The following is a 17,204-nucleotide window of genomic DNA, read 5'->3' as shown; positions in this document are numbered from 1 at the left end:
CACGTGCTCCCCCTGGATCCCAGAGCCTTCAGCTCTGACTTTTCCTGCCTCCCTCCGCCCTCCCCTACCCCCTCCCCCAACCGCCCTGGGGTCCAGCTGTGGGCAGCCGTGGGGTGCTAGGCCCAGGGCTTCTTGGCAACGGCCAAAACCACAGACAGGGCTTTCGGTAAAGCTATATCAGGTGAGTTGAGGCGGAGCTGGGAGGACCACCAGGCAAGAGCCTGCACGAGGGTCTGGGCCACGTGGGACGGCTTTGCTTCCTGACCCCCAGCTCTCCTCAGAGCCCAGGCGCTCCATCTGGAGCTGGCCAGGCAGGCACTGTCCCAATCCTGCTGCCCAATGCTGTGTCCTCAGGTGGGGCCCTGGACCTTTCTGAGCCTGAGCTTTCTACATGGACAGTGAGAGCTGGGCCTCGCTGTGGGACCCAGCGGGATGAGCCACGGTGAGCTCAGTGGGCGCACTCAGCAAGGTTTTGGGTCCCTGTTACCCTGGGCTCCATTTGCGAGCATCTCCCCCCGTTGGCTCTAAAGGCAAACCCCAAGGTACCTTCTTATAGAGCCGGCAGACAGCAACCCCTCATCAGGGACCTCGCCACCCTCCCAGCCGGGCACCATCACCCCAGAGGACCTGGAGCTCCTCCTGGAGGAAGGGCTGGCCAGCTCCGAGCCCTTGAGTCTGGAAGAGATCTCGGAGAGATATGAGTCAATTTGCCTGCCTTCCACCGCTTCGGTCACAGAGCAGGACACCCCCAAGCGCTGGAAGCAGCTGGAGCAGTGGTGAGCCCCTTGGGGACCAGGGGCGGGGGAGCCACGTAGTCAGTGCCCCGCATATGCAGCCACACAGCCCGTTCCTCACCCCACCAGGGTGGCCGACCTGCAGGCCGAGGTGGTGTTGCTGCGGGGACACAAGGCCTGCTGCGAGCACACCACGCTGAGCCTGCTGCGGGAGCTGCTGCAGGTGCACGCCTGCTTGCAGCTGCAGGACTCAGAGCTGAAGAGGCTGCAGCAGGCGGCTCAGGCCCCCGAGAAGGAGGCTCTCCAGGTGGGACGCGTCGGCTGTGAGGCGGCATCCCCGGGTGTCAGGGCAGCTGTTTCCTGGACCCTGAGCCCCACTCAGCCCCTGCTGCTCAGGCCAGGGCCTCGGGTCCCACTCCGTGGGCCCCCGTGTCCGTGCTGGTCGAGCTGGGAGGGCCTCTGGCCTGCACTCAGCTCACCCCTCCACCTTGCTGTTCCCCAGCCTGCAGAACCAGAACCAGATGCAGACCCTGAACAAGAGGTACCCCTGCACCCTTGGAGCAGGCTTAACAGGAGGGAGAGGGGCTTTGGGGAAGCAGCGGCTGCTGCCAGGCCAGCCTGGGCATCAGCCCCTGGCTTTTGTTGCCTCCAATTTGGTATCTTGCTCAGGTAAGCAAACACATCCACGGCCCAACTCCAGAAGGTCAGGTTGCTGGAGCCCGGCAGGCTGTGGAGCCTGGGAAAGGGGCAGAAGGCTTGCTGCTGGGCCCCTTGGCTGAACCCCCACCCCAAAGGCTGCCCAGCCTGCTCCTGGCTGCCAGGAGGTGGCAGGGCAGGCCCCAAGAAGAAGCAGTTCTTGTGTGCCAGGCTGGTGGAGGTCCGGGAGGCCCTGACCCAGATCAGGAGGAAGCAGGCGCTCCAGGACTCTGAGCGGAAGGGCGCCGAGCAGGAGGCCAGCCTTAGGTGGGCCCCTCAGGAAGCTGTATCTGGACCCGCCGAGGGGTCGTGTGGGAGTCCTCAAGGAGGGCAGGTGACCCTCCAGCCCAGGGTCCCCACCCCCTCCCCTTCCCCGTCAGTCATGCTCACGGGGAGCCTAGCTCTCTCTGTCCCAGGTGGGGACACAGAGTGGGCTTCTGGCCTCTCTGTGTGTTTACCCGGGCAGGGTTGGACCTCCTGCTAGGTCAGCCTGGGCCCCCCGGATGCAGGCCTGGCCTGAAAAGGATTTGGTGTCCAGGGCCCCACCAGCCTCCCTGAGGCTCCCCATCAGGCCTCTGGCCGACTGGGCTGCTGTGACCTGCAGCCGTTTCCCCTAGGTTGTCTGAGCTGACCGAGAAGCTGAAGCAGGAGGAAAGGGACCGGGAGGTGACCTGTGGGGCCCTGCAGAAGAGCCAGGAGGAGGCCAGCCAGAGGGTGGACCATGAGGTGGCCAGGATGCAGGTACCCGGGAGGCCAGGGGCAGGCCCAGGCAGGGCTCTGGCATCAGCAGCCAGCAAGCTGCCAGCAAGACGGTCTGTGCAGGAGACCCCCAACTCTCCCCATCCCACATCTTCTCCACTGCTGGGGTCTTCCTTCATCCCAGCTCTCCTTTTGGCTCCGTTCACGTGTTTGGACCTGGTGGCCGACCCCCAAGTCCTACACTGTCCACTACGGTGGCCATTGGCCACGGGTGGCTCTGTATGTTGCAATTTAAAACTCAGTTCCTTGGTCACACAAGCCACATCGCAGTGCTCTGTGGCTACCTGTGGCTGGTGGCTGCCGATTTGGCTGTGCTGAGGTGGAGTACGTCCTCCATCACAGAAAGTCCATCATTAGCACGAGTGCCATTGCGGCCACTGCTCCCCTTCCCCATGTGATCAGCACCCAGATCAAGAAATAGAATCTCATAGCCTGAGGCCCCTTCCTTGGCCATTTCCAGCTTCAATGCTTCCCTCCGTGCAAAGTGGAAGTCCCTTCCTCAAAACACGTCTTCCGGTGGCCCTGCTCCCGGGCTGGTGCGTGTGGCCTAGAAGGTGGGGCAGGGGCCAGGGTGGGGTGCCTCTGGACCCAGCCTCTTCAGCTCTGCAAATAGAGACCAGGGACTGTGCCGCGTCCCCAGCTGCTGCCCTCATAGCTCAGCTGCCCAGCTCCATGCGTGCCCCTCCCGCTGCCCTGTGGGAAGCTGGTGCCTTGGCTCCATCGAGAGGCAGAGGCCCAGGCAACATCAGGGCCCGGGATCCCCGATGCCTGGCTGGCCCGCATCTCCCCAAGTGCGCCCTGGGGCTGGGGTCAGCGCCCTGCCACTGCTGCCTGGTTTTGTGAATAAAGTTTTATCGGCACATGGCCATTCGTTTACTGTTGCCCACGGCTGCTTTTGCACTGGAACCACAAAGCTGAGGGGTTATGACAGAGATCCTGTGGCGCATAAACGCCAAACCTCTGCCTTCTGGTTCTTCACAGAAACAGCCGAGCCCTGCTCCGGGTCACCCTGCGTGGGGCAGGGAGGCTGGTGGGGGCTAAGGGCACACCTGCTCTGGGCTGTGGGCAGCCCTCCCGGCCCTAGAAGGACTTGTGGCCGTGGAGAGGGTGCCTCGTGCCTGTGGGCCTAGACCCCCATCTCCTGCATCCAGACCCTTGGTGCAGCAGGAAAGGAGCTGATGGAGGGAGAAGAGAGAAGCGGTCCCACCCTGGGCCTGGAGGGCGAGGGCAGACAGTGTGTGTGTGCACACGTGTGAACAGGGATGTGCACACGTGCATGAGTGTGTGTTCATGTGTGAGCGTGTGCTCACATGTATACTCAGCCTCCTTGCCCGGGGCTCCTGGCAGGGGTATGATCCGATGGCTGCTCTGCCGCCTCCTCTGGTGGGATCTGGCAGTCACTGTGAGGACCATGTGTGTCCTGGGCCCGTGGAGCGTAGCCTTCAGACCCTTCACAGCCCTTGTGCCTGGCTCTCTGGGACATATGGCCCTTGCCTGCCCTGCCTTCCTTCCTGAGGAGGGTGTGACGGGCCCACCCCTGCAGGGCACACGGGACCAGGGTCCCCTCCGACAGAGATGGTTGGGCAGGAGAACAGCAAGTCCCTGATGGCACTGTGGGTATGGGGATGGGCGAGGGGGACGCCCATGGGGAGGTGCACGGTGACCATGTGGCCCCCACTCCACAGGCCCAGATGACCAAGCTCAGGGAGGAGATGAGCCTCCGCTTTCTCAGGAGGGAGGCCAAGCTATGCAGCTTCCTGCAGAAGAGCTTTCTGGCCCTGGAGAAGGTAGGTGCCTGCCGACGGCAGGGCAACCAGTCCCCCTCTCCCCAGCTCACGGCGGGTGGGGTCTCCCCGCAGAGGATGAAGGCCTCAGAGAGCGCACGGCTGCGGGCGGAGAGCAGCCTGCAGGAGGAGCTGGAGAGCAAGTGGCAGCAACTCCGGGAGCTGGACGCAGAGCGCACGCGGGCCCTGCAGGGGCAGAGGCAGGTGGGTGGCATGGCGGGCACTGGCACGGGCGGGGCCCCGGCTGGAGCTGGGCAGGTCTCAGGCTGCCTCTGTCCGGCAGCAGGAAGAGTGCCACCTCCTGGAGCAGTGTCGGGGCCTGGACAAGGCTGTGGTCCAACTGACCGAGTTCGTGCGTCAGAACCAAGCATCGCTGAGCCATGTCCTGCTGGCCGAGCAGAAGGCCTGGTGGGTGTCCGAGCGGGGCCTCAGGCGGGGCAGGTGAGAACAGCCCTGCTCCCCTGACCCCAATGTCCTGAGCCTGGCTCGAGGCCCAGTGGGGTGCCCTGGGGCAGAGAAGCTGCCCTTTAGTGGGGGGCTCCCATCCCTCCCCAAGCCTGTCCCTCACGGGGGAGCTCTGAGTGGCAGCGGTGGACACAGCCCCGTCTTGGTGGTCCCTGTGATGACCCTCATCCTCTCCCTGGGGGCACCTGTAAGGTTCTGAAGCCAGGAGCCAGACTCGCTGCCCTGGCCCAATGCCAAGGGGTGGGCCAGCCTTGGCTGAGGGACAGTCTCTCTCAGTGGCACCCACCCCCAGGGATGCTAAGGGGCAGTTGGAGAACAGCCGGGCCGGGGAGCTGGCTACCTACCTGCAGGAGAGCCTGGAGGCCATGCAGCTGGCCAGCGAGCTGGCCCAGCAGGAGATGCACAGTGCCCTGGAGCTGGTGAGGCGGCAGGGCCAGGGCCGGGCCCGCAGGGTTCCCCGCCTATGCAGGCAGTACACTCAGCCCGGCCTCCCACAGCTCCGAGAGAAGAGCCAGGCCCTGGAGGTGTCCGTGGCTGAGCTGGTCAGGCAGGTGAAGGACATGAGTGACCACTTCCTGGCCCTGAGCTGGAGGCTGGACCTGCAGGAGCAGACGCTGAGCCTGAGGCTGTGCGAGGTGAGTGCACAGAGCAGCCCGGGGAAGGTGCACCTAGATGGGAGGGGTCCTGCTGCCCCTCAGGGCGGCGGGTCCCAACCCACCCAACAGCTGTCCACAAGGCCCAGGGCCCCAACCACACGGGGTCTCCACTGAGTGACCAGCAAAGCAGCCTACACCTTTGGGTTCTTTTTGCTCTTTTTCTAACAGCTTTATTGAGGTTCAGTGCACACACCAGACAATTCCCCCTTTCAAAGTGTGTACTTCCGTGGTTCTTTGTGTATTCAGAGTCGTACAGCCACCACCACAATCACTTTTAGAACTTTTCCATCCCCCCAAAAGGAAACCCCGTGCATTAGAGGTCACAACCCCCTCTCCCAGCCCCTGGCAAACACTGGTCTGCTTTCCGTCTCTCTGGATTTGCCTGTGCTGGACATTTCGTATAAATGGAATCAAATGCTCTGTGGCCTTTTGTGAGCTTCTCTCGCTGAACGTTCCGTGTTTGAGGTTCATCCACTTTGTGGTATGTGTCAGTGCTCCTTTCCTTTTTATGGCTGTCACATTTCACTGTGTGGATGGACCATAGCTTATCCATTTGTCAGCTGATGGACACTGAGCTGGTGTCCTTCTGATGCCCTTAGTGCTGCCGTGAACACAGGTATACACCCTTTGGCAGAGGGGCTGGGTCCCCCATCCTGTGCGTGTAGGCCAGCTGCCTGTTCTCTGTCGCTGCCGACTCACAGGCAACTGGGTCTGGCTCAGGGGAGGGAGTGAAGCCAGGCCTTCTTAAGGATGTGGCTCTGCTCAGCCTGGTGGCCCTGCCTGGGAGGACCGGGGCACCCAGACTGTGCCAGGCCAGGCCACCCAGGCTGTGTCCGGTCAGTGTGGACATGCTCCGAGTTGAGGCGGGGGTCCTGTGCCCTCCAGGAGCTCTGCTGCGTGGGTCTGGCCATCTCGGGTCTGACTATGGCTCCAGTGGGGCCAGTCTGTCTGCCTGTCCACCCTCCCTCTCTGGGCGGGTTCCAGCCCTCACTGGTGTCCGTGCCCCAGATACAGAGTGAGTGGGGAGTTGCAGAGCAGCGATGGCAGGAAGGCCTGGCCCGGTGTCAAGGGGAGGCCGAGGCGCATCTACGGGAGGTGCAGCAGAGAGTGGACATCCTGCCCCAGCAGGTGGGTGAGGGCTGGGGTGGCCTCCCCCTCCCCGCTGTGCCCACCCTGAGCCGCCCACCGGCTCCGCATTTTAGATAGAGGCCGTCGCCGACAGGTGCATCCTTCACAAGAGTGACTCAGACCTCAAGATCTCCACCGAGGCCAAAGCCAGGTGAGGCCCCCGGCTCCCTGTCACAGCCTGGCAGGACCTTCAGGGACTGGGCTGGTCCCACCGCAGGAGGGCACAGCCATCTCAGAATGACCCTGCTGCTTCACAGGGCTTCCTGACAGTGGTCCATCCTCCCCAAGCCCCTGCACCTGTGGCAGCCCCGACCCCTCCCCACCCCAGGCCTGGCCCAGATTTGGGCTTGGCCCCGCTTTGGGCTTGGCCCCTGCTGGGGGCAGACTTTCACTCTGTCACCTGCTGGGGACCCCCCCAGTGCCCACTGGTGGGGCGGCAGTGCCAAGCACCCTATGCTCTGCCCAGGGCCTCCTCCCTCCAGCTGCCCCACCCCCCAGATGCCCCCCAGAGCCTGGCAGCCCCGGCCTCCTGTGCTCACAGAGAGTTCGAGGGCGAGGCCGTGAGGCAGGAGCTGGCTGCTCTGCTGTCCTCTGTGCAGCTGCTCAGAGAGGGCAACCCCGGGCGGAAGATCGCCGAGATCCAGGGCAAGCTGGCCACGGTACCCCTGGGCCCCTGGGCCTGGCACACTGGGCGGGGGGCGGTTGGGGGCTGGCTCAGACAGGGGCAGACCTCCCCCAACCCAGGGAGGCTCAGATGCAGGACACCCCCCTGGGAGTGTGGGGGACGAGGCTCATGGAACCAGCCGTCCTGCTGGGTGCCTCTGCACATATCAGCCTCTGGAAGTACCAAGCTGGGGCTCCTGTCTGGAGCCCCCAGATGCTGAGGTGCATCAGCAGTCAGTGAAAAGAGCAGCCCTGAGTTCTGGCCGGGTCCCCCCTCGTCATCGGGCTGAGTGATGCGGCCGGCTCCCACTGAGGGGTGAGGACCCATGTGTTGGAGGCCGGCTCCTGCCACGAGTGATTAGGGCGGGGGCCGCCCCCAGGTCTGCAGACTTCCTGCGTCTGTGCCCACGAATGGGGGCCGTGTTTAGTTTCAGAACCAAATGATGAAGTTGGAAAGCAGCATCCAGGACAACAAGACCATCCAGAATCTCAAGTTTAATACAGAAACCAAGCGGGTGAGAGGTGGCTCCTGAACTGGGCCCTGGCCGTGCCCCCGCCCCCCCACCCAAGCTCCAGGGCTTACCAGGCCCTGTGGGTGGGCCGCCTTTCTCTGTGCAGAGCCTGACTCCCAGCTGCCCTCACCACCCCCAGCCTGGCCACCCCCTAGCTTTTTGGTCTGCCCAGCCGTCTGTCTGCGTGTCTGGCCCAATCAGAGTTTCCAGGCAGATAAGACCCAGCCTAGCCCGGTGGGAGATAAATCCCGTTGGCTGTCCCGCCCCTCTGGTCTGATTCCTGCGTCCACAGCACACAGAGGAGATGGCCACTCTGCGGTCAAGCGTGATGCACCTGTGGAGCGAGGAGGGCCCCTGGGCCCTGACGCTAGGCAGCAGGAGGGTCCTCATGTCCCTGGTGAGGCAGCAGTTCTTCATCAAGGACGTGGCCCCTGACGAGGTGGTCCCCGTGAACCACTGGGGCGTGTATCAGGCCGTGAGGTGGGCAGTGGGGAGCCGCCTTCCAGAGCCCCCTCCAGGCCCGGGTTCGGGGCTGGGCGGACCCCGAGGGCAGTGTGCGGAGGCAGGGTCCGGGCCGTGAGCCGTGTCTCTGGGCAGGTGGCTGCAGTGGAAAGCGGTCCTCATGAAGCTGGTGGCCCGGCGGAGGCCGAGGGCGGTCTGGGAGAAGCCCCTCGGCTAGAAGCCCGACCACTAGCTCTCATCCCTGCCCCTTTCCCAGAAATAAACATGCCCGCCCCATGCCTGTCAGAGGCTGGAGTTCCCTCCAGGGGTTCAGGAGGCCCTGGGCAGGGGAGTGGCCAAGAGGACCTTTCCTAGACTCCCAGAACCCCTGCTCCTGTCCTGGCTGCTGAGCCCCAGGCCCCACCGCTCCCCAGGGCCTCCCACCCACAGGCACTGCGGCCCAAGCCCCACCCGGAGCCAACAGCGCGTTAGCTTGGCCACTCAGACGGTGACCCCCTTCCTGCCCCTCCAAGAAAGCCCTCACCCCCATGGTAGCTGGCCCTGCCACCTGCCGCGGGTGCCACGAGGAGGGGCCACCCTGGGGCCAGCTGGGCGGGCAGTGTGGAGGGCTGCCCTTCACCACTGACTGGAACTTTGGGGGCTGGTCCTTGAGGAAATGTGGCTTGCCCACTGCCAGCGTGTAGACGCCCTGAGCCCACTGCCTCCAAGAGGCTGCAGCTCCTGCCCCATCCTCCCTCCTGTGGGCAGAGCTCTTGGGTGGCCCCTGCCCATTCCCTGCCCTGGCCTGGGAAGTCCCTACCTGAGCTGATTTGTCCTCTGGTGGCTGCCCTGATTGGAGGTCCCCGAGGGCTCCTTTCAGGACAAGGACAGCAATAAGGAGAGTCCGGACCCTTGTTGCCCTCAGCTCACCCCCACTGATCCTTGCTCAATCGCTAGGCCTCGGCCAGTTGCACCCCCTCCAGGGCCTGGCCCCCCCAGCCCAGCAACTCGGGGCCGGCCTCTGCCGACCAGCTGGCCAGCAGGTCGCTGAAGTCAGGCGTGCCGGGGTGCAGCAGACCCAGGGGGCTGGGTGCCGGCTCCTTCCAGAAGGAGGGGGGAAGCTTCCTTTGGGTCATGGGGGTGATGTGGCCATACTTCTTCTCCAGCCTGAGTCGGCGGCCGGCCGCAGCCCTGGGCCCCGAGTACTGCCGCAGCCCGTAGTCGAAGAGCTCGGCCAGGGGTCCCAGCGGCTGCGGCCCTTCCCCACCGAGGCCCGGCCCGCACGCCTGCCCCTCAGGGACCCCAGGGGAGCAGACCCCGGGCTCAGTGGCCTCGTTGTCTTCTGGGGCCTCGCCCTGGGCCAGGCGCACCAGGTTGGCGCAGGAGAGCTCCCTGGCTGAGCTGCTGGCCGTGTGGACATCAGCGTAGATGTCGCAGGTGTCGGGGTCCTGCCCCCGGTCCTTGTGGCCAAAGTACCGCTGGATGTCGTCACTGATGAGCTCGGAGAACCGCAGGAGCTGCAGCGGCGTCTCTGGGCCACTGGGGTCCAGAGGGGCCACTTCTGGGGCCCAACCTGAGCTCTGGGGGGCCGGGCTGTGGCCCTCTGGCCCCTCGACTTCCAGCTCCTCTTCCGCATCTTCCTCCTCCTCCTCCTCCTCCTCCTCCTCCTCCTCAGAAGTGTCTAGGGGCTCCGGGTCTGAGGGCAGGAAGGGCCCGTGGGACGGCAGAGGCAGCCGGAAGTCACAGAGAGGCCAGATCACGCCCGCGGCCATCTCTCCGCCGAGCTTCTGGGGGCTCTCGGGCAGTGGGCGCTAGCTGGGGAGGGAGGCGGAGAGGGGACAGGTTAGCGGTCAGGGCCCGCAGCCCTCCTAGGGGAATAGTCACTGCAGGCTTGGGGCGGGCGCTGAGCTCAGAGGCAGATGACATTTGGAGAGACGGAGGTGGTGGGCACTGTGGGCGGGGGGGCGTGGCAGGGGTGAGCTGCAGGGTGCAGGCCTCAGTCACCCGCCAGAGGAGGGTACGTCCTGTCCTGTAGGGAGGGTGGCTGACAGTGCTGTTGGAATAGTGACTCGGAGAGAGAGAAGCAGGGCAGGTGGGAAGGGAGCCGGCCCAGGGGCTGGGCTTCGGGCAGCTTTGGGGCCCGGAGAGCAGAGCCCTCGTCCCAGCTCAGGGTTGCTGTAGCTCTTGATAAACAGGCTTGTTGATGTAGAGTCTGCCCAGGTGCAGGGTGGTGGGGGACTCCCTTGGCACGCCCCCTCCCTGAGTGTCTGTGGTTGGCAGGGTCCCTCTGTGCCCGAAGTACCCATGCTGAGCCCGGGAGCCGGGCCTGGCTGCCTCGACCTGGGTGCTCTGTCCCTTGCAGTTTTGGGGGCTTCAGAGGCTTCAGGGGCTGTGAGAGTGAGCTCCGGGGGTCTTCGGGGGAGGGCAGAGCTATTTCTCTGTCCCCACAGTCGCAGGCTTCCCCGTGCTCCCTGTCGGGGGTGGGGGGCGGTGGTGAGGTCACCTCTAGCATCTCTAACCTGGGGATGGGTCGGGGGGCTGGCAGGACCGGGGAGGGGGTGGGATTAGGGGAGCTGATTGTGAATGTGGGAGGCCGCCCCCAGAACAGGGACCCAGCTCCCCCACTGCAGGGAGGCAGGTGGGCCAGCCCTTGGACCAGGAGGCCTTCTAGCGGGAGCCCTGGGCAAGGGGGAGGAAGAAAGGGAAGGGGGGTTAGAGAGAAGGGGGGGCTCCCAGCTTCAGGAAACCACTCCCCATGTGGGGGGAGGGGAGGGAAGTCCACAGGCCGCCCTCAGAGTCAGGGGGGCCTCTCGGACCTCCCCCTCCTCCCTCCCATCACGCTCTGCAGTTCTAGGGCCCTTCTTCTCCGTTGGGGTGAACAGTGGCCCCAGCGTTGGGCGTGGGCATGGCCGCTGGTGGGGAACCAAGACTCAGGTGCCCTCCTTTCCCTGGCCGTCCCACCTCGATGACCCAGCTCCGCTCAGCCCTGCTGTTGACCCCTCCCCGTGGGTGGGTGGTCCCCAAAGACCACCAGGGCAGAGGAACCCACAGCCTTCCCAGGACCTCCACCACCAGCACCCTCCCGCCCGCCGCCCAGCCTGGCTCCTACCTGCCGAGGCCTGCAGCTCCCGCTGGGCAGGCCCACCTCCACCTGGGCTCAAGCATTTATAGCCAAGCTCTGTGGCTGGCCGGGCTGGCAAATATTTGGTGACTGCATTGTCATCGCAGACTGGGCAAATAGAGCCCGTTTGCTTTAGCGCCCGGCAACCAGGGCCCCGCTGGGGGAAGCCTCAGCCTGCCCGGGGGACCGTGGAGTGTTTGCCGCTCGCCCAGCTGGCTCACACCCGGGGCCGAGGACCCTTATCTCTGCCGCTGATTGGGGCCCCGACCAAGCCTTGTCAAATAGGCGGAAAATTAAATTTCATGCTATTTTGACTCCTGGAGTAGCCTTCTCTAGAGGACATCCTGCTTCTGCAGTGCTCTGGGTGAACAGGCTCTGGGCCAGCAGCAGGACCTGGGAAGCCCCAGGAGGGCCAGGGACCACCAGCCAGGGCCCAGGTGGTGGGTTTATGCAGGTGCGGACCCCGGAGCCCCTGCCCAGCCCCCTCCTGCCACTTCCCACTGTTCCAGAGCTGCAGGTGCATTTGCAACAAACCCCACTGAATCACTGCTCCCCCAAGGGCTTCGTCCCCACGTCCAGGCTGAGGTGACACCTCCCTTCTCTGGCTTCTTTTTTAGCTCCTGTGCCTTCCCCTAAGGGGCTTAGTGGCCCCTCCAGCCCCGTGGGTCCTGCCCGGGGGCATCCTCACTGTGGTTACCACCCATCATTACAGCCCCTTCACCATGAGTCCCAGGAGTCCAGTCCAAGTTTCCCCGTCCCCGGAAACCGACCTCGGCCACAGCCACAGTTCTGTCCTGATACCCTGAGGTCTGATGACACTTGCCAGGTCCTGGTTGTGGGTCGGCCCTGCCCCAGCCTTAGCCAGCCTCTCTCTGACAGCCAAGACCTGGGGGAGGCTGGGTGTTGGGGTCCCCGGTGGCTCCCCAGGACTGCTGGGACCCCAGAATCCCTCTCTGCCCAGATACGGCCCCTGCCCCTCTGCCAGCCCAGGGAGCGCCCACCATGACCTGCCCAGGACCCAGGGCTGGACCTCAGCAGCTGTCCTGGCTGTAGCTGCAGTGCCCACTGCTGCCTATCGGGAACAGCCAGGGCCGGGGTCTGGGAAGGGGCTGGAGACCGGCCGGGCTGGGGTCAGCCCCGCAAGGTGGGGCCTCAGGGGCCCGAGGGAAGTGCTGGGCACAGGGGCCGGGCTGAGGAAGGCGAGACGCAGCCCTGTCATGGAGAAGGTCCTGGCCTTTGTGGCCAGAGGGGGGCGCTTCACGAAGGAGTTGGTTTGCAGGTGCTGATGGGGCAGGTGCTCACCCAGCCAAGCCGGGGGAAGTACAGGTGTTCCAGCAGAGGGGACAGCCTGGAAAGGAACCAGATCGCAAGGAGCTGGCACCCCTGTGGTCGGCTGAGTGATGGCCCCAAAGATGTCCACACCCTGATCCCTGGGAATTGCGTTGTCACCCCACTTGGCAAAGGGACCCAGTGGAGGTGACTGAGGTAAGGACCCTGAGATGGGAGATGGCCCTGGATTATCCAGTGGGCTTGTGTGTCACAGAGGGAAGCAGGAGGGTCTGAGTGGGGGTGGGGGCAGTTGTGGCGATGGAAGCAGAGGGTCACTGCTGGCTTTGAAGGTGGAGGGGCTGCAAGCCAAGGAATGGAGCAGCCTCTAAAATCCGGAAAACAAGGAGATTCTCCCCTGGAGCCTTCGGGGCGCAACCCTGCAGACACCTTGATTTGAGGCCAGGGAAACCCACTTGGGACCTCGGTCCTCCAGGACTGCACAACAAATCAGTGTTGTTTTAAGCCACTCAGTTTGTGCTCCCTGTTTCAGCAGCAACAGGAAGCCCAGAGCTGGAAGCGTTGGCTGGAAAGTGGGGTGGGTGGCACACAGGACCTCCTGGCCTGGCCCTGGAGCTCTGACCTTCCTCCTGTACTGGGAGCCAAGTCGGCCAGGGCCTCAGCTCTTCCCAGCATCACTGGAACCAAATCGCAGAGTGGCAGTGGGGCTTTTGCAGGAAAGAGGCCCCAGGGTGGTTTTCACCCCCCACCCCACAGGCCCACTTTTCCATCCTGGCCTCTGCCTCAGGCTCCCAGTCAGTGGAACTGGGGCTGTGGAAGGGGCTCTGGGTCCCAAGAGTGACCCAGCGAGGTGTCCATTCTTGCCCACAGGAAGACTGTTCACAGACAGCCAGACTCTTGTCCTCCGGTGGCAGAATCCCAGTGCTTTTTTCTGCCTGACCAGAGACAAGGAGGAAACCCCAGTCTAGGATGGAGAGTTCTAGAGTTCAGGAGAACCCAGAGCAGTCAGGTGTTTGGGGAGAGGAACCTCAGCAGCACAGTGTGGGGTGGGCCTTTGGACACAGGAGGCCTGAGACCGGAGACTTGGGGAGGGTGCCACTGCACCAGTCCTAGCGATCAACGATGGGGCCTAACAAGGCACAGTGTGTGGAGGTGAGGGTGGGAGACAGGCATGAGAGGGATTCAAGAAGCAGATCTTGGGTCTTAATGGAATTACCCCCTTCCTTGCCCCTCCTGAGTCAGAGCCATGCTCAAGATAGACACAGGAGTCTGGTGGGTGGAGGCTGAACTCCAGCTTTTGTTACAGGTGAGGCTGGGCTGGGTTATGGCAGCCAGGGGGACCCTGGGTAGGTGGAGAGACACACTTTCCCAGAATCACTGCCCACACATGTCCAGCCGGTATTGGGTGGCCAGCCAGTGCCAGGCCAAGTGGCATGGGTGTCCCAAGTCCCCTGTGCCCATGGGGGCTCCTGGGTGGGGCTGGGGGCTGAGGCACTCAGGCTGCCAGGCTTGGGGCCTGAGCATATGCCCTGGCATCTGCTCCCAGCCAGGCCCCCGTTGTGGGCAGCATGGGGCCTTCAGAGCTCTGTGCCCACCCTGCCCCCACCAGCCCCCACCCCTGCTGTCAGGCCTCAGCCCCTGGGATAAAGGCTCTGCCTTTCCGAAGGTGGTGGCCCTGCCTGTCCCCATGCACCCCATATTGATCTTCCCAGGGAAAATCAATAGCTCCAATATGTCAGCTCTCAAGTGGCGCTACAGTAAATTACTCCCGCCATCAGGCACACAAGGGCTGCAGCCTCCCTCCCATTAGTGGGACATTAGTCCTCGTGTGAGGTTTCTCTGTGTGCTTTGAGATAATGAAGCCTGAGGTGTTGGTTTATGCCTCTGGGAGGAGGGGGACCTTGGACAAGAGCGGCATCGCTGGCAGTGCTGGGCACCTGTCACCCAGTGCCCTGCCGAGACTGCTGGGGTCAGGAAGGGGAGGGCCCTGGAGACACCGGGCCACTGGCCGCATCTGGCTGTGGCTTTTCCCACTCTGGGCTCCACTGCATCAGAGGGTCAAGCAAACCACAGCATTTGGGGCTGTTGTCGCCCTCCAGCCAGAGGCTGCCAGGGACACACGTGTCACTGAACAAGGTGGGTTTAAGCAAGGGAGAATTCACAGCCCGGAACGTGGGTGTCTCAGGAGGCGGGCGTTAGAAAGGGCTCTGGGTTCAGCCATTGTTGGGTGAGGGGCTCTGCTCTGGGCTGTGTGCTGTCAGCAAGCAGGGTAAGTGTGACTGGGCATCTGTATCAGTCTCCAGGGGCTGCCATAACAAAGGACCATCAACTGGTGGTTTAAAACAACAGAAGTTACTTTCTCACAGTTCTGGAGGCCAGAAATCTGAAACCATGAAGGCTCTGGGGGAGAATCTGTTCCAGGCCTTTCTCTTAGCTTCTGGTGTAGCCGGCAGTCCTCAGCGTTCCTTGGCTGGTGGCCGCATCACTCCAGTCTCTGCCTGCCTCTTCACATGGCCTGCTCCCCTGTGCGTCTCTGGGTCTTTTTTCCTCTTATAAGGACATCATTTAGGGCCCACCCTATCCATTATGACATAGTTTTAACTAATTACATCCACAAAGACCCTATTTCCAAATAGGGTCACGTGCTGAGGCTCCAGGGGGATAAGAATTTGGAGGGACATCATTCCACCCAGTATAGCATCTTTAATACATCTTATCCAGAAGGAGGGCAGATGAGGCAAGGCTCCAGCCATGGTTGGTAAAGGACCAGGGTCCCTCCCATCAGCCAGGAAGGGGGTATTTGGTCTTTTTTGGGCCACTTCCATGTTTTGCCTGTGTTCAGATGTGATTATAAAGGGGTCTTGAGCCACCATGGTCACGGAGAGGCCTGGTCCAACACTGATGTTCTCTGAAATTGTTTACGTCCTACAGGAGAGCCCAGCTCTGAGCACCAGGCCAGCTCCCAGAGATCAAGGCCTGCTGTCCTCCTCAGACTCCGCAGGACCCACGTCCTTTGCATCATGCCTTCACCTAGAATGGAGACCGGTGCCAGCAGGACCTGGGGACAGAGGAGAGGTCCACTGGACATGTGGATTTGCTAAGCCTTTGTTGTGGGGCTGCGCTGCTCCTCCCAGACTCTGGCCTCAGAGCACCCTAGGAGCCTGATGGCAGTAAAGGAGCCCTCCACTGCCTCAGAATGGAAGGACATTTCCATGCCGTCCCCTTATCAGTCTTAACAGCTGTCCCAGGGACCGGCAGAGGGCTTCCCAGGCATAGCACCAGTCCTGGAAGCAGCCTGCGAAGGACAGGAGATGCCCATTTTACAGCTGAGGAAGCAGAGGCTCGAGGGGTGCCTGTCTGAGGTGTCTTATTTCTGTCACCCATCCAAGGCAGTGGGACAGGTTTAGTGACCCTTTGGAGGCTGCCCTGCCTGGGGCTGAAACCCTAGCCCCTGCCGTTGACCCCCAGCTCTGCACCCCCCTCTGCTGTCCCAGGGCAGCTTGTGCCCAGATGCCCTAAAACATACCAACCAGGTGGCTGCATCAGCTGCAGTCAGCAGCTCCACCCCAACCTCAGGCCTCTCTGATCTCCACCTCCTCCAGGAAGCCCTACAGGCTGCACACCAGAATGATTCTTGTCCATCCTCCTGCCCACAGTAGGTGCTCCTGGGGTTCCCTGTGGTCGAATTGGTTTGGCAGTGATTCTGGGTGGGGTTCTGGGGTGGAACAGGTGGGGCGGGGCCCAGTGAGGAGGACGTAGGCACACAGGTGCCTCTGTTGACACAGCAGCTCTGAACACAGTCCTGGCTTTGCAGCTGAGCCACCACCAGGCGTCCAGGTTTGGGCTTCCCAGGGTGGGGAGATCTCCCAGATGCTGCTGAGCTGGGAACACCTCCAGCCCACCACCCTTGCTTAAGTGTCTCTAGACTTCCTGAGGGGTGAAGAACTGGTCCCGAGGCTGGTGCTTCTCCTGCCAGAAAGCAGGTGCAGGAGATGCTCCAGAGGCAAAGATTCTGAACCAGGAGGCAGCACATTACAGCTGCCAACTAAAAATTGTCGCTTGTCACCTGGTTCTACAAGAATGAAGTCACCTGCCACTGCAGTCACTGACCTTCAACACACCCTTAAAGGAGTTCAGGGCAGAGATCAGGAATGAGGCCCTTTGTGCTCTGGCAAAAACTGGCAGAAAAACTCTCACGTTGTGCTTTTTTTTTTTTCAGTCGTCACAGTTCACAAGGTGGCCTCTTAACCTGATTTTGTCACCGTCAACCCCCCCCGCCAGCACATCCCCACATCTCCACAGAGTCTGTGATGATGCCTGGGTTCTCCTACGTGGTCTCCAGACAGGACGGCTCAGCAGAGCCAGGGCTAGTTTGCCTTGAAGGCAGAAGGCTCCAGCAGCTTCCTTATGAAGTCAACTGGGGAACCGGGTAGACAGGAAGTCCCAGGACAGCCCGAGGGTGACCCTCCCGGCCTGACTCCTGAAGGTGGATGGGAAGGTTCCCCCCGAGCAGGCTGCAGCCTCCATCCACAAAGATGATGGCGTGCTAGGCTCTGCACTGGTGGTTCCGCTGGCCTGGAGAGACTTGTCCGAGTGCCTGCTGGCTTCCCGGTGACAGCCGTGGGCGTGCCCTGCTGCGGTGGGTGAGGGATGGCAGCCCTGCAGCTGAGCAGTGCGCAGAAATGCCTGTCCCGCAGGGTGGGTGGTGTAGACGCGGCTATTCGTGCGCAACACAGAGCAACACAACGCGCCAGGGCTGGGTGAGGGTCCGCGGCCATGGGGCGGGGGACACTAGTCGAGGGGACAAGATGACTCCGTGGCTGAAAATCCAATGAAAAGAGCAAAGCGGCGTCGCGAGGCCGCGGGGAGGAGGCGTTCAGGGGCTGCTCCTGCCCGGCGGGAGGGGTGTGGTGTGGGCCTAGGGCGCCGATCTCAGGCGAGCCCGGCCGACGGTGAGA

The 17,204-nt window shown here is 62.9% G+C and overlaps 2 protein-coding genes across 11 annotated transcripts; one reads left to right on the top strand and one right to left on the bottom strand.

Moving 5' to 3' along the window:
- Window positions 1-67: 67 nt before the first annotated feature.
- CCDC154 (coiled-coil domain containing 154) lies at window positions 68-15,291 on the top strand. Of its 10 annotated transcripts, none has more exons than XM_082430893.1 (13): window positions 68-442; window positions 557-776; window positions 864-1,275; window positions 3,875-4,177; window positions 4,257-4,414; window positions 4,731-4,857; window positions 4,936-5,073; window positions 6,103-6,222; window positions 6,297-6,373; window positions 6,764-6,881; window positions 7,314-7,400; window positions 12,239-12,444; window positions 15,178-15,291. In XM_082430893.1, the coding sequence occupies exons 1-12, from the start codon at window positions 433-435 to the stop codon at window positions 12,437-12,439; spliced, it is 1,971 nt and encodes a 656-aa protein (XP_082287019.1). In that variant the 5' UTR covers window positions 68-432; the 3' UTR covers window positions 12,440-12,444; window positions 15,178-15,291. The 10 variants fall into 10 exon arrangements, with proteins under 10 accessions (XP_082287019.1, XP_082287020.1, XP_082287013.1 ...); XM_082430894.1 differs by lacking the exon at window positions 15,178-15,291 and adding an exon at window positions 7,690-7,877 and having other exon boundaries at window positions 12,239-12,318; XM_082430889.1 differs by lacking the exons at window positions 12,239-12,444; window positions 15,178-15,291 and adding exons at window positions 7,690-7,877; window positions 7,995-8,172 and having other exon boundaries at window positions 69-442.
- Window positions 8,792-12,244, bottom strand: PERCC1 (proline and glutamate rich with coiled coil 1; the record flags this gene model as incomplete). Its single annotated transcript, XM_082430896.1, has 2 exons — window positions 10,948-12,244; window positions 8,792-9,653 (listed from the first exon to the last, which is right to left on the bottom strand). Exon 2 carries the CDS (start codon window positions 9,608-9,610, stop codon window positions 8,792-8,794), a length of 819 nt encoding a protein of 272 aa, XP_082287022.1. The 5' UTR covers window positions 9,611-9,653; window positions 10,948-12,244.
- Window positions 15,292-17,204: the final 1,913 nt, after the last annotated feature.

The sequence above is a fragment of the Balaenoptera physalus genome (assembly GCF_965194825.1).
Source record: "Balaenoptera physalus genome assembly, chromosome: 16".
Classification (NCBI taxonomy): domain Eukaryota; kingdom Metazoa; phylum Chordata; class Mammalia; order Artiodactyla; family Balaenopteridae; genus Balaenoptera; species Balaenoptera physalus.
This window is presented reverse-complemented; position numbering and strand designations above follow the sequence as displayed.